Here is a 19,202-nt window from a genome sequence, read left to right as displayed (position 1 = left end):
TATCCAAGAAGAACTTACAGAGAATGGGAGAAAGAGCAGTTGCATAAAGAACCTACCACAGCTGTCAGGGAAGCTCCTCCTTCAAGTTAGTTCAGCTGGAGTTTGTGACAGGGAGTATGACCTGAGGGGAGGAAACAGGAATATTAGATGATGAAAGCAAAATATGCCAGTGGACATTTAAGAAAAAAAAAAAATCTTTCCAGAATTTGCAAGAATTACAAGTAAGTTTTAAAGAAGTAGATTTTGGAGATCAGTGAGGAGAGGAAAGCTGACTGCTTTTTGAAGAGTGGAGCGTAGTTTTCAAAATAAAAGTTTTTTTTGTTTTTTTTTTAATCCTGAAGCTGGGTTACAGTGATACCTTTTTCATTTGCTATGACATGACAGTGGGCTGGATGGAGATTAAGACTGTATTAAGCAAACACACGATAAACTGTAAAAAACCATTAATGAGCCCTTTAAAAAACTGATGTAGATGGTTAGTTTTAATGTAATGTGTTATAGACAGTGAATACCATTACTAAAGTTCACATCAGGGCTCCATGTAGTTTCCAACAGGATTTCCCTTATTCTTGCTCTGTCATTCTATTGCTTTCTGTATCTCAGCTGCAGATCCCATACAGCTTCTAGAGTGAGCACTTTCTTCCCCTCAGCACAGTCTCTCATTCCTTTGCTTTTCCTTTCTTTGCCAGAAAGTGGCCACCTGACCAGTCTTCCTCTGAACTCTGTTTAAACAGGTGCAATACCAAGAACTGAAACCAGATCCCTCTCATAGCCCATATAAAAGAAAGAAAAACAATCTTGGCTAGCCAGCTCCCAGTACTGAGGAGACCAACATCTGTTTGGGAAGATAAAAGAAAAAGCCCTCAGCCTCAGCAGCATTTCCTTTCTTTCTGCTTTTTATTTATTTTGCCTTTTTATCATGATCGAGAGAATTTGTAAATAGTGTACAAAGGCATATGTCTTTGAAAATATACTTCTATTGTACAGACTCAACTTGATAAAGGTTTTGCTACTGCTGTGTCAAAGCCTTGTTAGCTGTGGATAATAATATAACACACTGAAAGAACAAATATAAGAATGATAACACTGGAAGATATATTCTTATCTAATTACAAGTGGATTAAATACTCACCTGTGCTCTGATTAAATCTACATCAATTGTAAATGTCAATTTGATTTTAAAGTTTTTTTTTTAATGTGACTATTTTTTATCTGAAAAGTAATCCATTACAGTTTTCTATGTTTTATACATTTCAAAAGGGAGGGAAATTCCAAAGCCTGAATAATGGAATGGATGCATTTCAATTTAACATATATTCTGGCTTTAGATCCCGACATTCACTCCTGTGCAAATTACTTAGGTATGACTTAGGCTGATTTTAAACTAATAAGTGAAGGTACATTCATTCACTCCCTCAAGAGAATCAACACCCAGAAGGTTAGAAATTTTTCTTTATAGAATTTCAATCATTCCATCTAAAACCTTAAAATCTTTACAGGACTACATAACATAAATACTGCCAGTTTATAAATGATTGCCTATCTGAATTTTTATACCTACCACTACTTTAATTTATACAGAGTTAGTTAGCAAATTAGCAACCCAGTAAGTACAGTTATCAAAAATACTAGGAAACTATATCCATATCGCTTTTGGTGTCAGATTGTATCTGTGCATCTAAAAATATTTTAATACTCAAGTGCTCTCACAGAAAACCTCTGCTTTCTCATTAGATTACTGAAATGCTTTAATTCATACTATGATTTTGTTATTAGTGTGAATTTTAATGTAGAGAATTCAGTGTGCTAAGTGATATGCCAGTGTTTCACTACATTCATTTATTTTTAAAAAAAATCATTCTTGATTATGCACATTCTTGATTATGCATGAAAACCTGTTTTGTAAAATAAACTGCTTGGGGGTGGTGGTTGCCTTTATCAATGTTTCACTATTATCATAGAATCTATACTTAAAAATTGCATTCCCAAGACTCTTAAAGTAGTTTTTGTATCTCACTCCCTGGTATACTAAGGGAGCGTAACTCTGGAGAAAAAATAATTTGGTTGGTTGAGAATGTCTTACTTCCCTGACGTGGTAGGGGATTACACTCAGTTGAAATTGCAGCAGGCAATGCTTTGCACTACTTTATTAATAATAAACTTGGATGGGGTAAAAGTGGGGGTTATACTGGAAAAACTATAGAAAAGCTAAAAGAAATGTATATTTCACTCTAAAGGAAGATTCTTTAACAATAAATGTAATCTCATTGAAGCTGATTTTTAAAGTATTTTTATTTTTGAGGTAAGTTGTTAAATACTATTTCTTATAATAGAACTATTTTGATCTGTTTATATACTATGCTTGAATGTCAATTAAATTCCCTTTCTACAGAAAGGCTTTGACCTCAACATGCTTTAATGTATCATGTTTAAAATGACACGCTTCTGTCTGCATACCATCACTGTTTGTTGCTAAAAGCATAATGTTCCATGAACATGGTTACTACAGAAAGTTTATTGATAACTGTTTGAAATAACTTTCAATTATACCTTATGTGAGACTTTTATGTTCTGTGCTGACAATGTCTACTCAAATGTCTGTAAGCCTGATATTCTACAACCTCAGATGTATCAATAGTAACCATTAACAGATGACTTGTTTGTTTCACTGTATCAAATTTCAGATGTTTAGTTCAATGGTAATGTTGACTACACATTCACTGCATTAAGTACAAAAGAAAATAATCTTTCCCATGTATAATCAGCACTTTTTTTTTTGGTGGTTCAGAGATTGATGAGGGATTGTGTGCATATTCTTAAAAATTATATGTCACTTGGAGAAAAACAGATTTGTTTAAACACGACTTTTTTCCTGAAACTCTGACTCTTACATGAAAACACCTCTGGAGGGGTGAGCAACCAATGAAATTAATAGAGGAATAAGAACTAGCTTGAGGCACAAAAGTGATATTCAGGGAAATCTTCATTGCTTTTAGAAACTACTACATTCACAGGCTGAAAACAATATGTATAGTTAAAATTTTAAACTATTTCTTTCCCCTTCTCACATAGGTGCAATTCTGTCTTGAGAGTTGCCTGACTTGCCTTCATTTTGAGATTTGTGATGTAAATATTTCAAGTTATCTTAAGAGACTGAATGTCAAACATCTACTTGGACTGCTAACTATTTTAGATATTGTGAACTACTAAATATATTCCTTTAGTATCTTTCTGTGAGTAAATTCACTGAGTCATTAGTTATATTTATAAACTATTACTGACATTTGTTGTGATAATTCACAAGAAATATTTGTGCTTTTAATGCATATTTGTGCTTTTTAATTTTTCCCCACTTATCAAAAAGAACATAATAGTACTTCTCATTCATTCTGGTACTGTTCTAGACTCGACCTGATTGATTGATAGGTTCTGTAGGAATTCCAATTTTTGAACATTCTATATGCACTAGGATAATCTGAGTTGGGAGATTCTTTAAAGGACTCTGTGATATATTTATCGAATACCAACTGTATGACCCTGTTATAGGCAACAGTCAAACCAATGATTGTATATTAAAATCAAATCTGGAGTTGAAGTACAGTGAGAGCCAAATTTGATACATTTCTAAAATTATCTTTTATAAAATTTTTATTCTGCATTTAAAAGTGAAGAAAAACTCAGAAGTAAATTCTTATCTAGGGACCACAGGAGCTTTTTTTCCACTTTGATCTCATATCTAAGGTCTCCTATGCTCAAAGTAGTCTACATTTGTATTAATGTTATTCAAAGGTAGTAATTTCGGCGAATAAACTTGTTAAATGGGCCTAAATGTTTATAATGTTGACTCAGCATTAAGAACAAACAGGTATAAGGCAGTTATACCTTTTTGCTCCAGAAATAACAAGACAGCTACCATTATACTTCTTGAAAAACGTCTCAGGTATTGCTAAATTAATACTTGCTTAAATCCTTGGGCTTTAAATGAATAGCGTGATTTCACACTCTAGTGTGAGTGTGTGTACAGATGTCTATTCATTGGTTTGATTAGGGTATCTAGAATCAGCCTTTTCTAATTGCTCAGTCAAGTATAAATTAAAACCACATAGAAAATAATGTGGTAAATTCTTTCTTACAATAGTGTCATTCCTTTCAATTATAATTCTTTTTCTTGGGATGACTGGTGTAACTCACTGAAAGAAAACATTTTTTTTCTTTTATTTTTTGATGTAAATGTTACCCTCTGGTACCTCGGTTTCTTTTATATAGTGTCAATTTGTATAGAGGCAGTCACATTATAAGATTTGTTTCAGCTGAATGGCTAAAATTTGAGAAATACTATTGAAAAATCTCATTAAAAAAGAATAGTGTGCAAATAAAAACTATCAAATGTCCAAAGCAAAACTATCAAATGTCCAAAGCAATACAATGTAGAAACCAAGAGCACCATGAAAGGTTTCCTGGAACTTAATGATTCTATCTGTGCTTTTCAAAGGAGGGATCTGGGTTAAGAATCAAAAAATAAAAACAATCAAATATTGTAATTGACCTCAAATGAGTTTCAATTTATTGGGCTCTTCCCTGACATTCTAAGCTTAAAAAAAAAACTACCAAAAACCCAAACAAAAGAAGTGTTCTATTACATGCACAAGCAGTATTTTTGTAAAGACAGGTTTTTAAATTTATATGATTATCTGTACCTCCAAATGTCACTGAAAAATTATTACTCCATTTTTTACAAAGTAAAATACACTGCTGTTCAGCTTTAGTCAATTAAGTGTTATTATATTAGGCAGAAAGATTTGTTTCAAGGAAAGCGGAAATGTTTTAGGTAAGTAGCCGTGCCTAAGTTTTTTCAGTATGTAGCAAAATTAAAATTGCAGTGCAATTATCCCCTACTACAGATTCTTCAATGCTCCTTCCAAAGAGAAAAGGAGTGGCCAACCTGAGTCAATGAGTGAACCTGAAAACTATCTTATTTTCTCTGGAGGAATACATTTAAGGAGATCCTGAGGCCTGGCTGAGTGGAACTCACTCCCACTTGCTAGTGGGAACTTGCTCCCACTACTGAAGAAAGATGATAATATAGGTTCAGCTTCACTTTCTAGTCAAAGACAAGCTCAAAATGGCTTGAGTCCATTTGAGGGATTTTATTTTGCCAGAGTTCAAATGGTGACAGGTTTGGAGGAAATGCTAAATTCTTAGAAAAAGCACACCCGGCCCTCACTACCCATACTTGCCTTTTGCATTACTGGAGACACCTGAGAATAGTCAAGCATTGTTACAGAGACAGCTGGACCACAGAAGAGAGATGAGGGGAAGGAAATGACAATATTTGTCCCAAGCTCAAAGAACCCTTTTTAATAAAGCTATCAGAGAACTGAAACCTTATAACTACATGCCCCACAAAACATTCTTCTTTTCTACCGTAGTAATTATGAAAAGTCAAAATCTCTTGTGTACCTTGTAACACTGCAACCATGGAAAACAATTTGTCAGTGTCAAGAACTAATAAGCTCTCTGTAAAATTTTACAAAGATAGAAGTGCCTATTTGCTATTATACAAGGTGGAGTATGTAATTCTGTCATCTTTGTTTTATAATAGAGGAAGTAGCTAACAATTTCTGAGCAAAAAAACACAATGGTATACCTACCTCTTACGTTTAGCCTAAAACTCTTACAAACTTCAGTTTCCATTAACAGAGAACCTAGCAAACATAAGAGGGTCTTTGAAGCACACGAGAAGCCATCCAGAAAACACTATACATATCTGACAAAGGAGTTTTTAAACAGATTAATGTGATGTTCCATTATTTGTGTGAAATTGCTTAACATCACTTTTAAAAACATTTTCAGAAGTAAGAGAAAAACATTTTTTAAAAATCAAAACATACAGCACTTGGTAATTTAAGCAAGAGCAAAATACTCTGACTTATGGATTGGGGGTACCAAGTATTCACCATCCAATCTTGCACACTACGATGCTACGTACTTGATACATAGTACATTTAATGCATATGTACTTGATTTCCCTCCCATAACTGTGACAACAGCCCTGACCGGTAGGTAAGAAATCTTCCCCTCAATGACAGATTGATACTATCAGGTTGTACTATAGTTACCATGTAGATATCCAGGATATTTATACAAAACACAACTGTAAAAAGATTGTTCTAAGTTGTACTACTTAAAAGAGTACCTTTCAAGAAGCTATTCTGCCGGCCTTCACAGAAGAGGTGCAAAATAATATGCTCTGGAGAGCTGTGGTAAGACACTCTCAGAATTCTCTCAACAGAGGGTTGTTTGTATCTGCACTAATGTTGCAAATAATAAGTTACAAAGTGGATATTTTTTCAGATTGATGATAGAAGAAAAAAATTCTTAATACAGTAGTATCCTTTCAAAGCCATTTAAGGTACACTCTTTGAATAAATGTAGCTATCATTTAATCTTACCAGTTTCTCCCTGCTTTTCTGTGTCGAATCTGAAAAGTCTCACCAGAGAACAAGTAATTCTTCAGGTCCCATAAATACTAAAATCACAAAGTAAAGATATGTTATATGTTATGACTCCACATAGTATCCACATGAGCAAGTTTAATCTTTAGCAATTTAAGAGTACTACAAAAGAGTAAAGTCCCCCCAGTTCTCACTTCAACATACTTGGGGCTCCATTTTGAAGTGTCTTAAAGACTAGAGCAGCATCAGATTCACTTTGAAAAAAGGAGCACATGTATAGTGTATTTTTTGAGATCTGTGTTAGATAATACTAATTATACTTTTAATTATATCCAGCTTTAAATAGTATATTAAAACGGTAATTTACCTTTTAAAAATCCAGTAGGTACCAGTTTAAATAAGGCAACTTTAGAAAAATTTCAAGGACTGATTCTTACTTAAATCAGGAGCAGTACTTTCAAAATAAATTGGTTACTGGTATTATAAACAAATATAAATCATTACAAAGAAATCTGGAGAGGTGAAAAAGAAATATCCAAAATTTTTTCACATAAAGACAATCACTATAAGCAATTTTTTACTTACAATCTTTTTCCTTATGTAATTTAGATAATGTATTTATGTTATTATTTTTTTAAAAGAGAGTCTTGCTATGTTGCTCAGGTTGGCCTTGAACTCCTGGGCTCAAGTGCTCATTCTGCCTCAGCCTCTCAAGTAGCTGGGACTATAGGCATGTGCTACCATGTCTGGCTGAGAAGATCCTTTTTAATAACATTTGGTTTCAATTTTTAAAATATTAGTATTAGTAAAAAATGATATTTAGGTAAAAGGTCCAACCACTTTTAATAAGTAGCTTTCAACTCTCTCTGAGTCCATTTCCTCCAGTAACATGTATGAACTTAACAGTATTTTTGGGAGTGTAAAAGAACTGAAATGACAGGAAAATAAGAAATGAAACATCAAGATTTGCCGTGAGAAAGGACTGAGTATTACTACTCGAAACAACCTTTTTCTCACAGGAAGACAAATACCAAATGATCTCACTTATATGTGGAAGCTGGGAAGGTTGATCTCATAGAAGTAGACAGCAGAATGGCGGTTACCAAGGCTGGGAAGGGAAAGGGAGGGAAGGCAAAGATGGGGAGAGGATGGTCTCAAGGGCTACAAAGTTAGTTAGATGAACTAAGAAGAGTAAGTGCTGATGTTCTATTTCATAGTGGGGTGACTACAGATAATAACAATGTATTAACCACCATGATTTTATCATTATACAATGTACACATGTAATGACGCATCACACTGTACCCTAATAAACATGTACAGTTATTATGTGTCAATTGTTTTTTAAAAAACAGTGAAAAAAAATCTAGCCTGTTTCTGATACCATTAGAACTGGAATTTTATTATTCTTTATTTTTGATTAAATTGAATTTCAACCAAAAGAACCTTCTATAAAACAATTATCTGGACCTTTGGTTTAGTTTATCGAATATCATTCAAAATTTTCAAAGACCCAGTTTATTTCTGAGATTAGTCTACATGCTTTTTGTGTGATTTTATACCTTCACTAACTTCCATCAATATAATAAACAGTACCTAGAAATCTTTACCCCTTGGATTCCTTTAACCAGAATGATTCTTAACCATTTTTCCCCTCATCCCCTTGTCCAGTTTGCACCTTTACAATTCTGCTTTTAGGTTTTCCTGGAAAATTATTTAAAACACATATTTTAACAGATTTTACTTACTGCTCGGTAATTTTATCTCTAATGTAAAAAGGAACGAATGCAAAGTAGAAAAATGCATCTTTAGGATGAAGCCAGATAACAAGGATATATATTCCTTTAAACAAAAACAAAAAAACTATCATAAATCAAACTATTCTGGTCATTAGAAAAATTTATTAAGAGTCATGACATAAACCACTGTTGACCTAACCTTTAGGTTGAGAAGTCACTGACAACAAACTATTTTCATCTGTCAACACTTTAAGATTAATGATTTTTCAATATTACTATTTATTTCACTTTGAGACAGAATAGAGAAGTAGTGGTAATTTTAGTTCATCTACTATCAAGATAAATGACAGTATGATAGGTATAAATTCAAACCTGGATTCCAAGTTTTCAGTTCAGCGCATCTTACTTTCTGGAAGTGCTAAACCTTTTGTTTTGTTTTGTTTTTTGTTTCAACTTCCACTCTTTGGTAGAATGAAATTGTATGTCCCAAACTAGTGAGCCATTCTCTATTAATGTTTAACGTCCATAATACATTAACATTCGCTTGATCCAACTCGGATACTTTGGCAAGGAAGAGGATTAGATCTACCAAATCTGGGTTCTACATCTAAAAAGATTTGGGGCCATGATACAAAAATGACTAATTTGGAAGTATATGTTTTAATTCTAATTGGAAATAACTATAAATACTTGAATAAGGGCTTTTGGGATCTATATTTGTTAAAGGCAGTATGATATATTACATATATAACAATATTGCGTATTTTGTTAGAAATACGGTTTAATAGTCACTTTGCTGACTTAATATTGTTGATCTTTAATTCCGCAAGTAGTTTAAAAACCCAGAACAGAGTTCATTATACGTCTGTTTTAAAAAGGGGGTGGGAGGGATCATCAATATATCTCTTGAAAAACAAAAAGTATAACATTCTAAAAAAAAATCACTTATATCTAGTACTAAGGATTGTATTTCAAGCTTTTTAAAAAACACAGTTTAAGTGTATTTATAATCAAAACTATATACTTACACTAAAAAAGACATAGTAATAAATTCAAATATAAGAAGTATTAGGAACAGCTTGTACATATTTTAGATGTTCTGTAAGATTAGTATTTAAGAGGACAAACTCTTTTTAAACATGTAATAATCAATGATGTTAAAAATGTTTTATTTCCTTTGAAAAGGTCTTCTTTGAGTAGGATTTGCATTACCTTGAAAATGTATGCTCAGAACCAAGTAAAACAACACTTCAACCTTTTCTAATTAATTTATAGCCTATAATAATTTCAAAATATATATCACAGCAAATAACTACCAAAGTATATTCTCCAACTACAGTTCATTTTAACCTACAAGGTGAATTTTCTGATAACATATTTTGATTTACAAGGAATAGTTAACAATTCCATGTCTCCTGTTTTGCCAACACCAGGCAGAGCCTAATTCCAATAACGCTATCACTGACTTTCTAACTCAATCCACATTTGTCATAAAAACAATTATCATTCCTCGTTTTGCAAGCTCCACGTCAGCAGGAAGTGCAATTGGCGTGAAAGCTACGTGATAAATGCCTCAGGGAAAGAGTGCCTCATGTCACTCAAAGATGACCCCTTCCTACTGATTAAGGAGTAACAGTGACAGGTTCTCATCAAGTTCACTGCTTAACTGGAAAGGTGTATAAAGGCATAAGGAATGCACATTCCACGAATATTTTTTTTCATATGAAGGTATTCATTTAATTAACTTTCTATAACAGCATAAACAAAAATGGCAGATATTTTCTGGAGGTTATATAAAGTATCTTAGTGTTAATGCATTTGTGCTTGCTTAAAAATACTAAGACTGCAAAAGCACACCCTACATCCTATCCACTCTAAAATAAAATTGCTAAAATAATACTCATCAAAGGATTAAAGTACTGGACACTTGAATATTCACATTTATAAACTAAAACAGAACACCAATTATTACTGAAAATTTCAGGAACCTACAAAACTGAAATTAATTTTTTAGCAGATGTAGAAGACAATAAAATCCACAATACTTAAGCCTTATTTACCTTCCTAGACTGTGGGCCTTTCCTCTTTTTTTGTAGTTAGCCCTTGTCAAGCACACCACCTGGTTCAGAGTAGGTGTTCAAGAAATGCTGAATTCAAAAGAATTAATTTCACATTTGACTTTTATGAGGATAAATGTTTTTCTGGTCATCTTGGAATGAATAAAATGACAGAATATATATATATATACTTGGATGATTTTATTCTGCAAAGTGAAATTAAAAATTAACAACCTAGAAAATTCTAACCTCAAAGAGATTTAAGAAACTGCCAGTAAACACTGCATGGGGAAAAGCTGAATCTTAACTGCTCAGAAATCTCCTCTCCAGCTTTATTTACACTGTAATAAGGTCTCTTATAGAAATTTTTAAAAATACGATTCCATAGAACTATGATATCATATCTGGCAAAATATAATGAAGAACAGCATTTCTCAACCTTGTCTTCAGATGCAACTTTGAAAAGTCTGCAATTGAAAATCTAGGACTAAGACTATGAATTATACTTTACTTATTGAGAATTTCTTCTTCCTATACCTCCAAGATAGATTTGGGCAATTATTCAAGGCAATTATTATTATGCTTTCTAAAATAAAGTATAAGAAGTAATGAAGCCTTTTCCTGAAAATTTAAATTCATACTCATATACTGGTATTGTTAGCCAGGGCACAGAACACAGTAACCTATGTTTGCCATGTTGGACTTTCGAAGAAGTGTAAAACTTCTTAAAGGCAGAGACCTCAATGACATCTGTTTCATACTTCATGTCATCATTGCTTGTGGAAGTTGGCAGACAGAAGAGTCAATTATGAAATATTAATGCTAAATGCAATTAAACAAATACACCTTATGAACATCTAATTTGGAAAACTACTTTGTACTAACAGTATAAAACCCTAACTCATGATGTTGATTACTTAATTACCTTAGAATTACTACCAACTTAAACAATTACTATCTTGCCTTTTGTCTAAATGATTCATTATAATCAAAAGAGGAGGTAAGAATTAGAAAGGAAATATTTATTAGGTGTCATATGATGTGATAGGCTAACAATTCTATCATGACAAAGATACCTGGTGTGATTTCTATTTGACATGCAGGAAAGCCAAAGCTCAGAAAAGAATTTGCCTTGCAATTTATTTATTAAGAAACTAGACAAGGATTTGAAAATGTGTATGATGTCAAAGCCTATGTTTACAAGTTTATATTAGTTTACCAAGCAAACACTATCCCAGACACCTTTACAAGTGAAGTAAAGAGGTACTCATTGGAATAAAAAACGTTCTTATTCATCATCTGGAGAAGCACTTTACTCTCTATAAGTATTTAAACTTTTCTTAGATAGTCTTCACTATATCATTTTTTCTCTGATACTTTGGCAGATTAATAATAAAGAGATTTGTATGATGCCAAATTTGAAGGCTAAATAGAAACTAGTATTTCCTGAGTATGTGTGAAAAAGTACTTATTTAAAATATTTTTTCATACTGATGTAGCAGTTTTCAATTTAGATTACAAACCCAGTAATATGATACTAAGCATTTGTATCTTGTTAAAATATCTATTTCCAAAATAAAACTGAAGTGTGTTGCTTTAGCAGATTAACTGCTAAAGTCATCACTTGAATTACATAAAAGCTAAATGGAAGTGTTTATTTTCCACCTGTATCATAATGTAACTTACTCCCAGTAGCGAAGAAACTCCAATTTCAAAAGTGGTTATTATCCACACCCTTTTAGTTTTACTACAAACTGCTACTAGGAAAAACTGCAAATTAAAACATTACCACCCAGTAAATTCATACTATATATTAAGATCTTAAATAATCTCAAATCTATTACTTAGATGCCACTCATAATCTTAATATTAAACTCATAAACTTATGCAGCAGAATGTTTTCAGGTACAGAATATTGGTTACATAGGGCAGCAACAGATACATTTTGTATATGAACTGCTAAAATAAAACATCAAGGAATTGAATTGTCAGACTCTGCATATTTGCTGCATTTAAAAACCAAAAGAATATTATTACTGTAAATTTTAGAAATGTTTATTTTAGAAACACACAAAGCTAAAATGCATATTTCAGTCCAACAACCTAGAGAGAAAAAATAGGGAGCTACATGTTTTTGTTTAGTCTTGTTTTTTCCTCAAAATCCATCCCTAAGAGTCAGGAGCTACAAGTTTATAAGTACACATTTGTATGAATATGCTTGCCATGATTCTAAGACCTAAAACATCTAGAATACAGAACACTTACATTCTGATTTGAAAAAATATTTAAATTAATTTTACATGTACAATATAATATCACTTTCAGAACAAAAAAAATTAATCAAAGTAGAATATACTAAAACAAAATTATTTTTACTTCTGAGTCAAATACCACACCCTGGAAAAAGTCAGAAGCCCATACTAGAGTTTTGTAGAAGTGTTTTAAAAAATGCTTTTAAAATTTAGCAAGGCTGCAAAGTCTGTCAATAAATAAATCAAATTACTATCTGTCAGTAAGCTATGAAGTCCACAGTAAGTACCAATGCAAACTGAACAGATTCAGAAAGTCAATCCATACTTTCTAGCATCATCATGAAAACTCCGTGACTGACTGACACATCATTTCCAATGTTACCATCAAGGACTCAGTGTGTACCCCAGGACACACTTTCAAATTCTCAGGCAGTTCCTTAAGAATATGTGGGAGTTTCTGCAATGTCTTTATATTTTCAGCATAAAGATCCAATAACCAGTCAGTATGAACACTGGTGGTTTCTTTATGACTTTTACAAGCCATAAGCAGTTCATTTAGATGAGTTAACCCTTTGGAAGCTAAAATGAACTCTGAAGTTAAATCAAAAATTGAACAAAAATTTAGCAACATCCTACTAAGTAAAAAGGAGCCAAATTCAAGTTGCTGGTAATGAAAATGTTTCTCTGCTTGTGCATGGAAGTTCTCCACTGTATCTTCTATTTTTGTAATAGCAAACAGTTCTTCTTTGATTTGAGGTGAAACCACATAATCCAAGGGCAATTCTCCCTTAGCATTCCTCTGCTGTAAAAGCACTGGGCCTGTGAAAAGAAAATGCAAAATGTTGCAAGTAAAACATTTCTATTTTGGCAGCTTAACAGCTCTTTTCTCCTTTTCCCCAAAGCATCCAGGGCTTTCTTTACAATCATATTTTGTATTAATTCATGTCGACACAATTAACTGGCTATATATATAGACTAATAAAGGTACATTAAAAACATTCTAGTCAATTACCTAATAAGGTTTCCCCAAACGTGCATGCCTTAGTTAAATAAATAATAAATACAATTACAAATAAAAAAAAACTTTTATAAAACTTTATCAGTTGTCATTTTAAAATAAGAATTTCAGTGTTCCCAGAAGAAATTGTAAAAATGTATTTATCTTATAAATTCTATATAAGAGCCTCAGGGGTATCTCAAAATATCATCAAGAGGAAAAAGGAGTGCCCCTTTCATTGCTAATAAACAATGCTAGCAGTGCAAAGACTGCAAAACCTTGCCAGAAAGAGAACAGTTTTCATATTACCCTTGCTTGTGTTCAATGTTTAGTACAGGTAACTGGTTCATACAAATTACATATTAATTCTTCTAGATCAAACTCAGATCTCATCCATCTACACTAGTTAAACTCATTTAACTACCTACTTAGAAAGTACTAAAGATAGAGTTTATCCCCTAAGTACTAAAGGATGATGTGGAGAAGGCAAAACATAACTCAGTATTTGGTTACATAGCAAAAGTATAGGAGTACTTTGTGCCTTCATCAGTCAAGTCTTATAATTATTTATGCACTTGGCCATAAAAATGTTACAGGAGATATAAAGATTTTAGTACTAGCAGACATAATCACAAGGTCCTACCATTATAACATAGATCATATTGTCAGAAAGAGAGAACTGATTATAACTGTTAAAATTCTTAATGATAACTCTGATCAGACATATATAATAGCATAGATATAAAATGTACTTAATATAAAAGATCAACCATTGATATACGATTAATGTATAATTTATGGGAAGAAGATAATTCTAAAACAAAATTAGGCTCCTTTTCACTGTGCCAACATCTCAAAAAAATTGTTCCAAGTTACTTCTGTTTAAAAAAAAAAAAAAGACAAAATTACGGACACAGGATACCAAAAGTAAACAAAGGTTTTAGAGACATAAATAAATTCTTGAAATTATTGCTCTTGAGGCTAACTCACAATGAATAGATAATGCAGTTACTTCAATATAAGTGTCAAACCACTTGACAGGTCCAAACCCAGAATATGACTAAGGCAGAAACAAGTCTGTACGATTGCTAAGGGACCTTGATAAAAACAAACACAATTAGATTTCCTCTTCTAGGATGAGAAACTCATCTCTTTACTATTCTCCACTAAGGGCCCTAGAAAAATTCACATTGGTTGGTATAATGCCATACTTTACTGAAGAGCTGGACCTAATACAATAATGGCTCCTAACAAACATTGGCCTGAATGCCAGACACATGGTTGAGTAGAAAAATAAAACACTGAGGAGGTAGAACTTACAGTTTAGTAAACACAGAATACTAAAAAAAAACAAGGTAGAAGAACTGAAAAACACTGACGATGAAATGGTATCAGTAAAACAGACACACTAAGGCCTTTAGGGGGCAGGAGAAGACTATATATAACCAAATGTCTTACACTCCTATGCTATACAGCCTTCCTTAGATGCATATATACTAAAAAGACATCTTAAGAAAATACGCTTTTTGTCTTTATGCACAATCAAATGTTTTAATTACAGGATAAGATAATGTTAAATTTAAATGTGAAATTAATACAAATAAAAGCCACAATTTCTACAAATCTTTGTTTCCATATTCTAAGCTGGTCATCAGTTTTCTTTTTTTCTTTTAAAAGCACCAATCCGTTTTGAACATTTTGTTGTAAAATTTATATTATTCAGTTTAGATGTAAGAAGAATGACACCGAAATAATGTGGGCCCTTGCTGAAAGCAAAGATCAAAAATCAGCAGGAAAAACGGAGATGAATATTCAGCTCAAGTTACCTCCTTCACAAAACCCCTGCATAACAGTTATCACCATTTGAAAATCATCCTGCTTTAACTTAATTGGCTGCAAAATGTGAATGACGAAAAATATTCTAGGATATCATTTTTTTACAGTCTGTACAGAAATGACTCATTAAAAATAAGATTGAGTTTGTAGTTACATACAGGAAATGAAAAAAGAATGAAAAAATCCAGGTAATCACAACTGAACATTTGTATCCATTTATCAATAAGCTTTCAGAAATGACGGACTCACAAAGACATTACACACCTGAAGGAAAAAGATAAATATTTAAAACCAGCAAACTCAATTCAAAAACAGACTCTCATACAGGAACCTCAATAGGCTTAATAATACATACATAAACAAATACACATTATGAAAAGGCTTTTATCTCTACTAATAAAAGGTGCTTACATTTTAGGAGACTTTTTATCCTTACTTTTTCATTAATATGAAATAAAGGCATCTTTCCTTACAGATTTTAAACATAAAATGCTATCTACCTCTGCAGGATTCATCAAAAAACTGGGTAATTTATCAAAACCCATTTAGCATAAACACACTCACCCCCATGCTGTAGTAGCAGCTTGCCAATTTCTACATGTCCGTTTGACAGTGCATCATGCAAAGGAGTAACCCCGTCCACTTGAGTGAGCAGATCTACCTCTGGACAACGTTGCAAAATTTCCTGGACACACACTGTGTTGCCATAGTTACAGGCTTCATGCAAAGGCGTCCAGCCAGCATTGTCTAAATTAGAAATCAAGGCAAGTTTTAAAACGGCAGAAGTAGGACTTTTGGTAGAAAAGTACTGATGTTCTACTTTTCTCATCGGTGTGACTTTCTAGGTGCTTCATATACAAAGAGAATGCTGTGATAAAAATGTCTAGGGTGTAATCATATTTCTACCTTAAAAAATTAAAATAAACACAATTTTAAAATATTAATGTTGGGTATTATCAAAATATGGACACCAAAAAATGTTTTTATACCATTAGTTATAAATCAATATATGAGAAATTTCTTGGCTTTGCTAAGAAATTTTTGTTATACTTTTAAGATACCTTAGGTAAATTTACTTAAATAATTTTTCTTAATGTGATATAAAACTGTTTAATATCACAAATATTAAGACATTGGACTAGACCACAAAGATTTAAAACTTACCTTTAACATTGATGTCTATTCCTGGCAAAGAGAGAAGAAGAATCAATTTCTCCACTTGGTTACTTATGCAAGCTCTATGCAGGGCTGTTTCTCCTGCCATAAAAAATTAATAGATTATTCCAGAGAAGACAAGATATCAACTAAAGAAAATAATCAAAGGGCATGAACTAGGAGATCTGGCCCCATGCCAGAAAATTATTTATTGAGTTCTCCTTTTGACTGGTTTAAACATCTCTTGCATCAAAAAATGCGGGGGTGGGAGGTGGGAAGGGGAAGGACCCCCACCAATCCATAGTGCTTCTGTTCTATCAGCAATTCAGCAATGAAATTCTACCGCAAAAGGTTTAACACAGGCATTGTCTCCCCTAGTTCAAGGTTTAAAGCTTCAATCCTGCTATAAAACCCCCAAATGATCAGAGAACACCAAAAATACTGGGTTTTGCAGCAATAAAAGTTTAGAGTGCAATTGCCCTCTCTTAAATTTATTCATGAACCTACGTTAAATGTATGGCTCTTTTTTATACAGCATTTATAGCTTAATTCAAATGAATGTTTCTGGCTAAGCATGAGTGCCTCTACACACTCAAGTATAATTCAGAACTTCAAATCCATTAACAGATGGTTTGCTGCTTCTCAATAGGCTGTCTGGCTTGGCTACAACAGCACAGAGAGGGAGAAATGGAGGAATCTTAATATAAACACACCACACACACACACACACACACACACACACACACACACACAGATGTAAAAAAAAAAATCCCTAGTACCATTTAAAGCTGAACAAGAGTAACAAATAGAAATGACAAGGTTTTTTCTAGGAGAGATGCAATTAATGCCTTCTGGCTAAAATTGTCTATATCCATCACTGTTATAACCAAGATTAATAAGATATAAGTGATTATTTAAGGGGAATTTAAAAAAAATTACTATAAATGACTGCTTAGGAAACAAAATGAAATACTGAATCAAATTTGTTCTTGCTATAAAATACTAAGTAGCACATTTTTACAGTGTTCAGTTTTATAGATTATCTCTGTAACTTCCACAAAAACATTTTTTACATGCATAAAAAGCTTTTGAAGTTTTTCTCTACTATATCTCAATTCTCTTCCTCTCTCCCAGTTCCTTCTGCTGTTCTGCCTAAAATCATTCATATTCATTTTACTTTCTGAAACAATAAAACAAAGAAAAAGAATGCTGATTTGTGAAATTAATATCTGAGTTCTCATCTAATATAATTTTCATATTCCAAGCCAAATGGACAGTTATTTTGAATCTGTAATATGCAATTATGAACTTATATCACACTGAAATATAAGCACTTCACTGTCACTATTTCCATGGGTGTCATAATGTTAATATTTGTATTAAAAACAAGATATAACTCATAAACAACAACAACAAAAAAGACTCAGCAATTTATTTTGGCCAGGTATAGACTTCTGGAATATCCATTTGCAAGTTAAGAGGTGTCTAAGTAAAAGAGGTGCCAAAGTGAATTATTATGCTATTCTTGTTATTTCATCCTTTAGGTACTTAGGTTCCAGTATAGTTAGAACCAAAAGCCAAACACATTTCATAGTCTGGGCTCAATGCCTGGAAGAAAAGAGCCCATATGCTTAACACAGCTATGTAACATAGCCTACTCTTCATTCTTTGTTCACAAAATGTCTAGGACTGAAAGAGATGAAGACTGAATTATACTTTCAAATCAGAAGACACTGATCCTAAGCAGCACAGGTTGGGATGGAATAGAAAAGTAAGGCGGGCAAGTCTGGAATGAGCTCAATGAATGCTACACTGTGTTTCATATCTGTAATGGCAGGGAGAGGAAAAAAAGGAAAGAATACTCTATTATACTGGTTATTAAACAATCACTTTCTTTGCATAAATGACAGTTCAAGAAAATAATACGTTATCCAACAAGGTACTTCCTGGACCTAGTCCAATATTTAAGTTCAAGTATTCATCAAGGCAAATGTGTGAAACCTGCAAGTACTGACTATAACCATGAAAAGTTCTTAGCATAAATTAATTTAGATACTTGGAATACCTTTTAGATTAGTCTTGTGAAAATTCATCTTTTTAACTACAGAGGGGCAATTCTCCTTGGAACATGACAATTCTCCTTCTGACTTCTTTTTCAATTTTTTTAATGATGAGGAACATTTAGCAAGGTTCAGGTCTCTGAAAGGAAAAGTAAGAAATAATGAAAGCTTGTTTTTCAGCAAGGCGTGCCAGCATACATTAGATGGTATTTTTTAAAAGTCTAGCCTCCTTTTAATTTAAACCCCCTTACTCATTCAATCTTTACTGCTTTCTAATTTTAACATTTATTTCAACTGTGTAGAAACAAATTTCAGTGCACTAATTTTCTTTTATTAGTCCTACTGCCCCAACTGCTCACTAAATTTATAAACACAGAAGGTCAAATAAAGAGAAAAAGACCAGTTAAACCATATTTGGCAGAGAGAATAAAACAGAAAGCTAAGATCAAGCAGGCCTCTGCTCCCCATTCTTACTTTCATATTCTGATTCTATTCTCTTCTTCCTCTCGTAGAACCTTTCAGGCTTTCTGAGTTTTATACAACATATACTTTTATAAACCTTATACTTTTAGAGGAGGTTTCTCATTTTGGGGAAACTACTATAACGATATAGGATATCTCATATGACCATGCATTCTGAAATCCCATCTA

At 32.6% G+C, this 19,202-nt stretch overlaps 2 protein-coding genes across 9 annotated transcripts in view; one reads left to right on the top strand and one right to left on the bottom strand.

Moving 5' to 3' along the window:
- MCTP1 (multiple C2 and transmembrane domain containing 1) overlaps nt 1-4,541 on the top strand; it is a 596,589-nt gene extending 592,048 nt beyond the window's left edge. For all 4 annotated transcript variants that reach the window (XM_030816935.1, XM_030816928.1, XM_030816920.1 and 1 more), the window contains one exon: nt 735-4,541. In XM_030816935.1, coding sequence (XP_030672795.1) covers nt 735-806 — 72 coding nt within the window. In that variant the 3' untranslated portion in view covers nt 807-4,541. The remainder of the gene's footprint in view (nt 1-734) is intronic.
- The window catches only part of SLF1 (SMC5-SMC6 complex localization factor 1), a 92,905-nt gene that overhangs the window by 6,350 nt on the left and 67,353 nt on the right, over nt 1-19,202 (bottom strand). For 2 of the 5 annotated variants that reach the window (XM_003261620.3, XM_030816875.1), the window contains 5 exons: nt 18,557-18,690; nt 16,501-16,593; nt 15,901-16,083; nt 8,204-13,322; nt 4,226-6,529 (listed from right to left, as the gene is read on the bottom strand). In XM_003261620.3, coding sequence (XP_003261668.1) covers nt 12,841-13,322; nt 15,901-16,083; nt 16,501-16,593; nt 18,557-18,690 — 892 coding nt within the window. In that variant the 3' untranslated portion in view covers nt 4,226-6,529; nt 8,204-12,840. Of the gene's footprint in view, nt 1-18; nt 122-4,225; nt 6,530-8,203; nt 13,323-15,900; nt 16,084-16,500; nt 16,594-18,556; nt 18,691-19,202 lie in introns of those variants that run through there. The other 3 variants (XM_030816882.1, XM_030816886.1, XM_030816895.1) reach the window with 3 other exon arrangements.

The sequence above is a fragment of the Nomascus leucogenys genome, chromosome 2, assembly GCF_006542625.1.
Source record: "Nomascus leucogenys isolate Asia chromosome 2, Asia_NLE_v1, whole genome shotgun sequence".
NCBI lineage: Eukaryota > Metazoa > Chordata > Mammalia > Primates > Hylobatidae > Nomascus > Nomascus leucogenys.
Note: the sequence above shows the minus strand (reverse complement) of the source record. Positions and strands in the feature narration are given on the sequence as shown.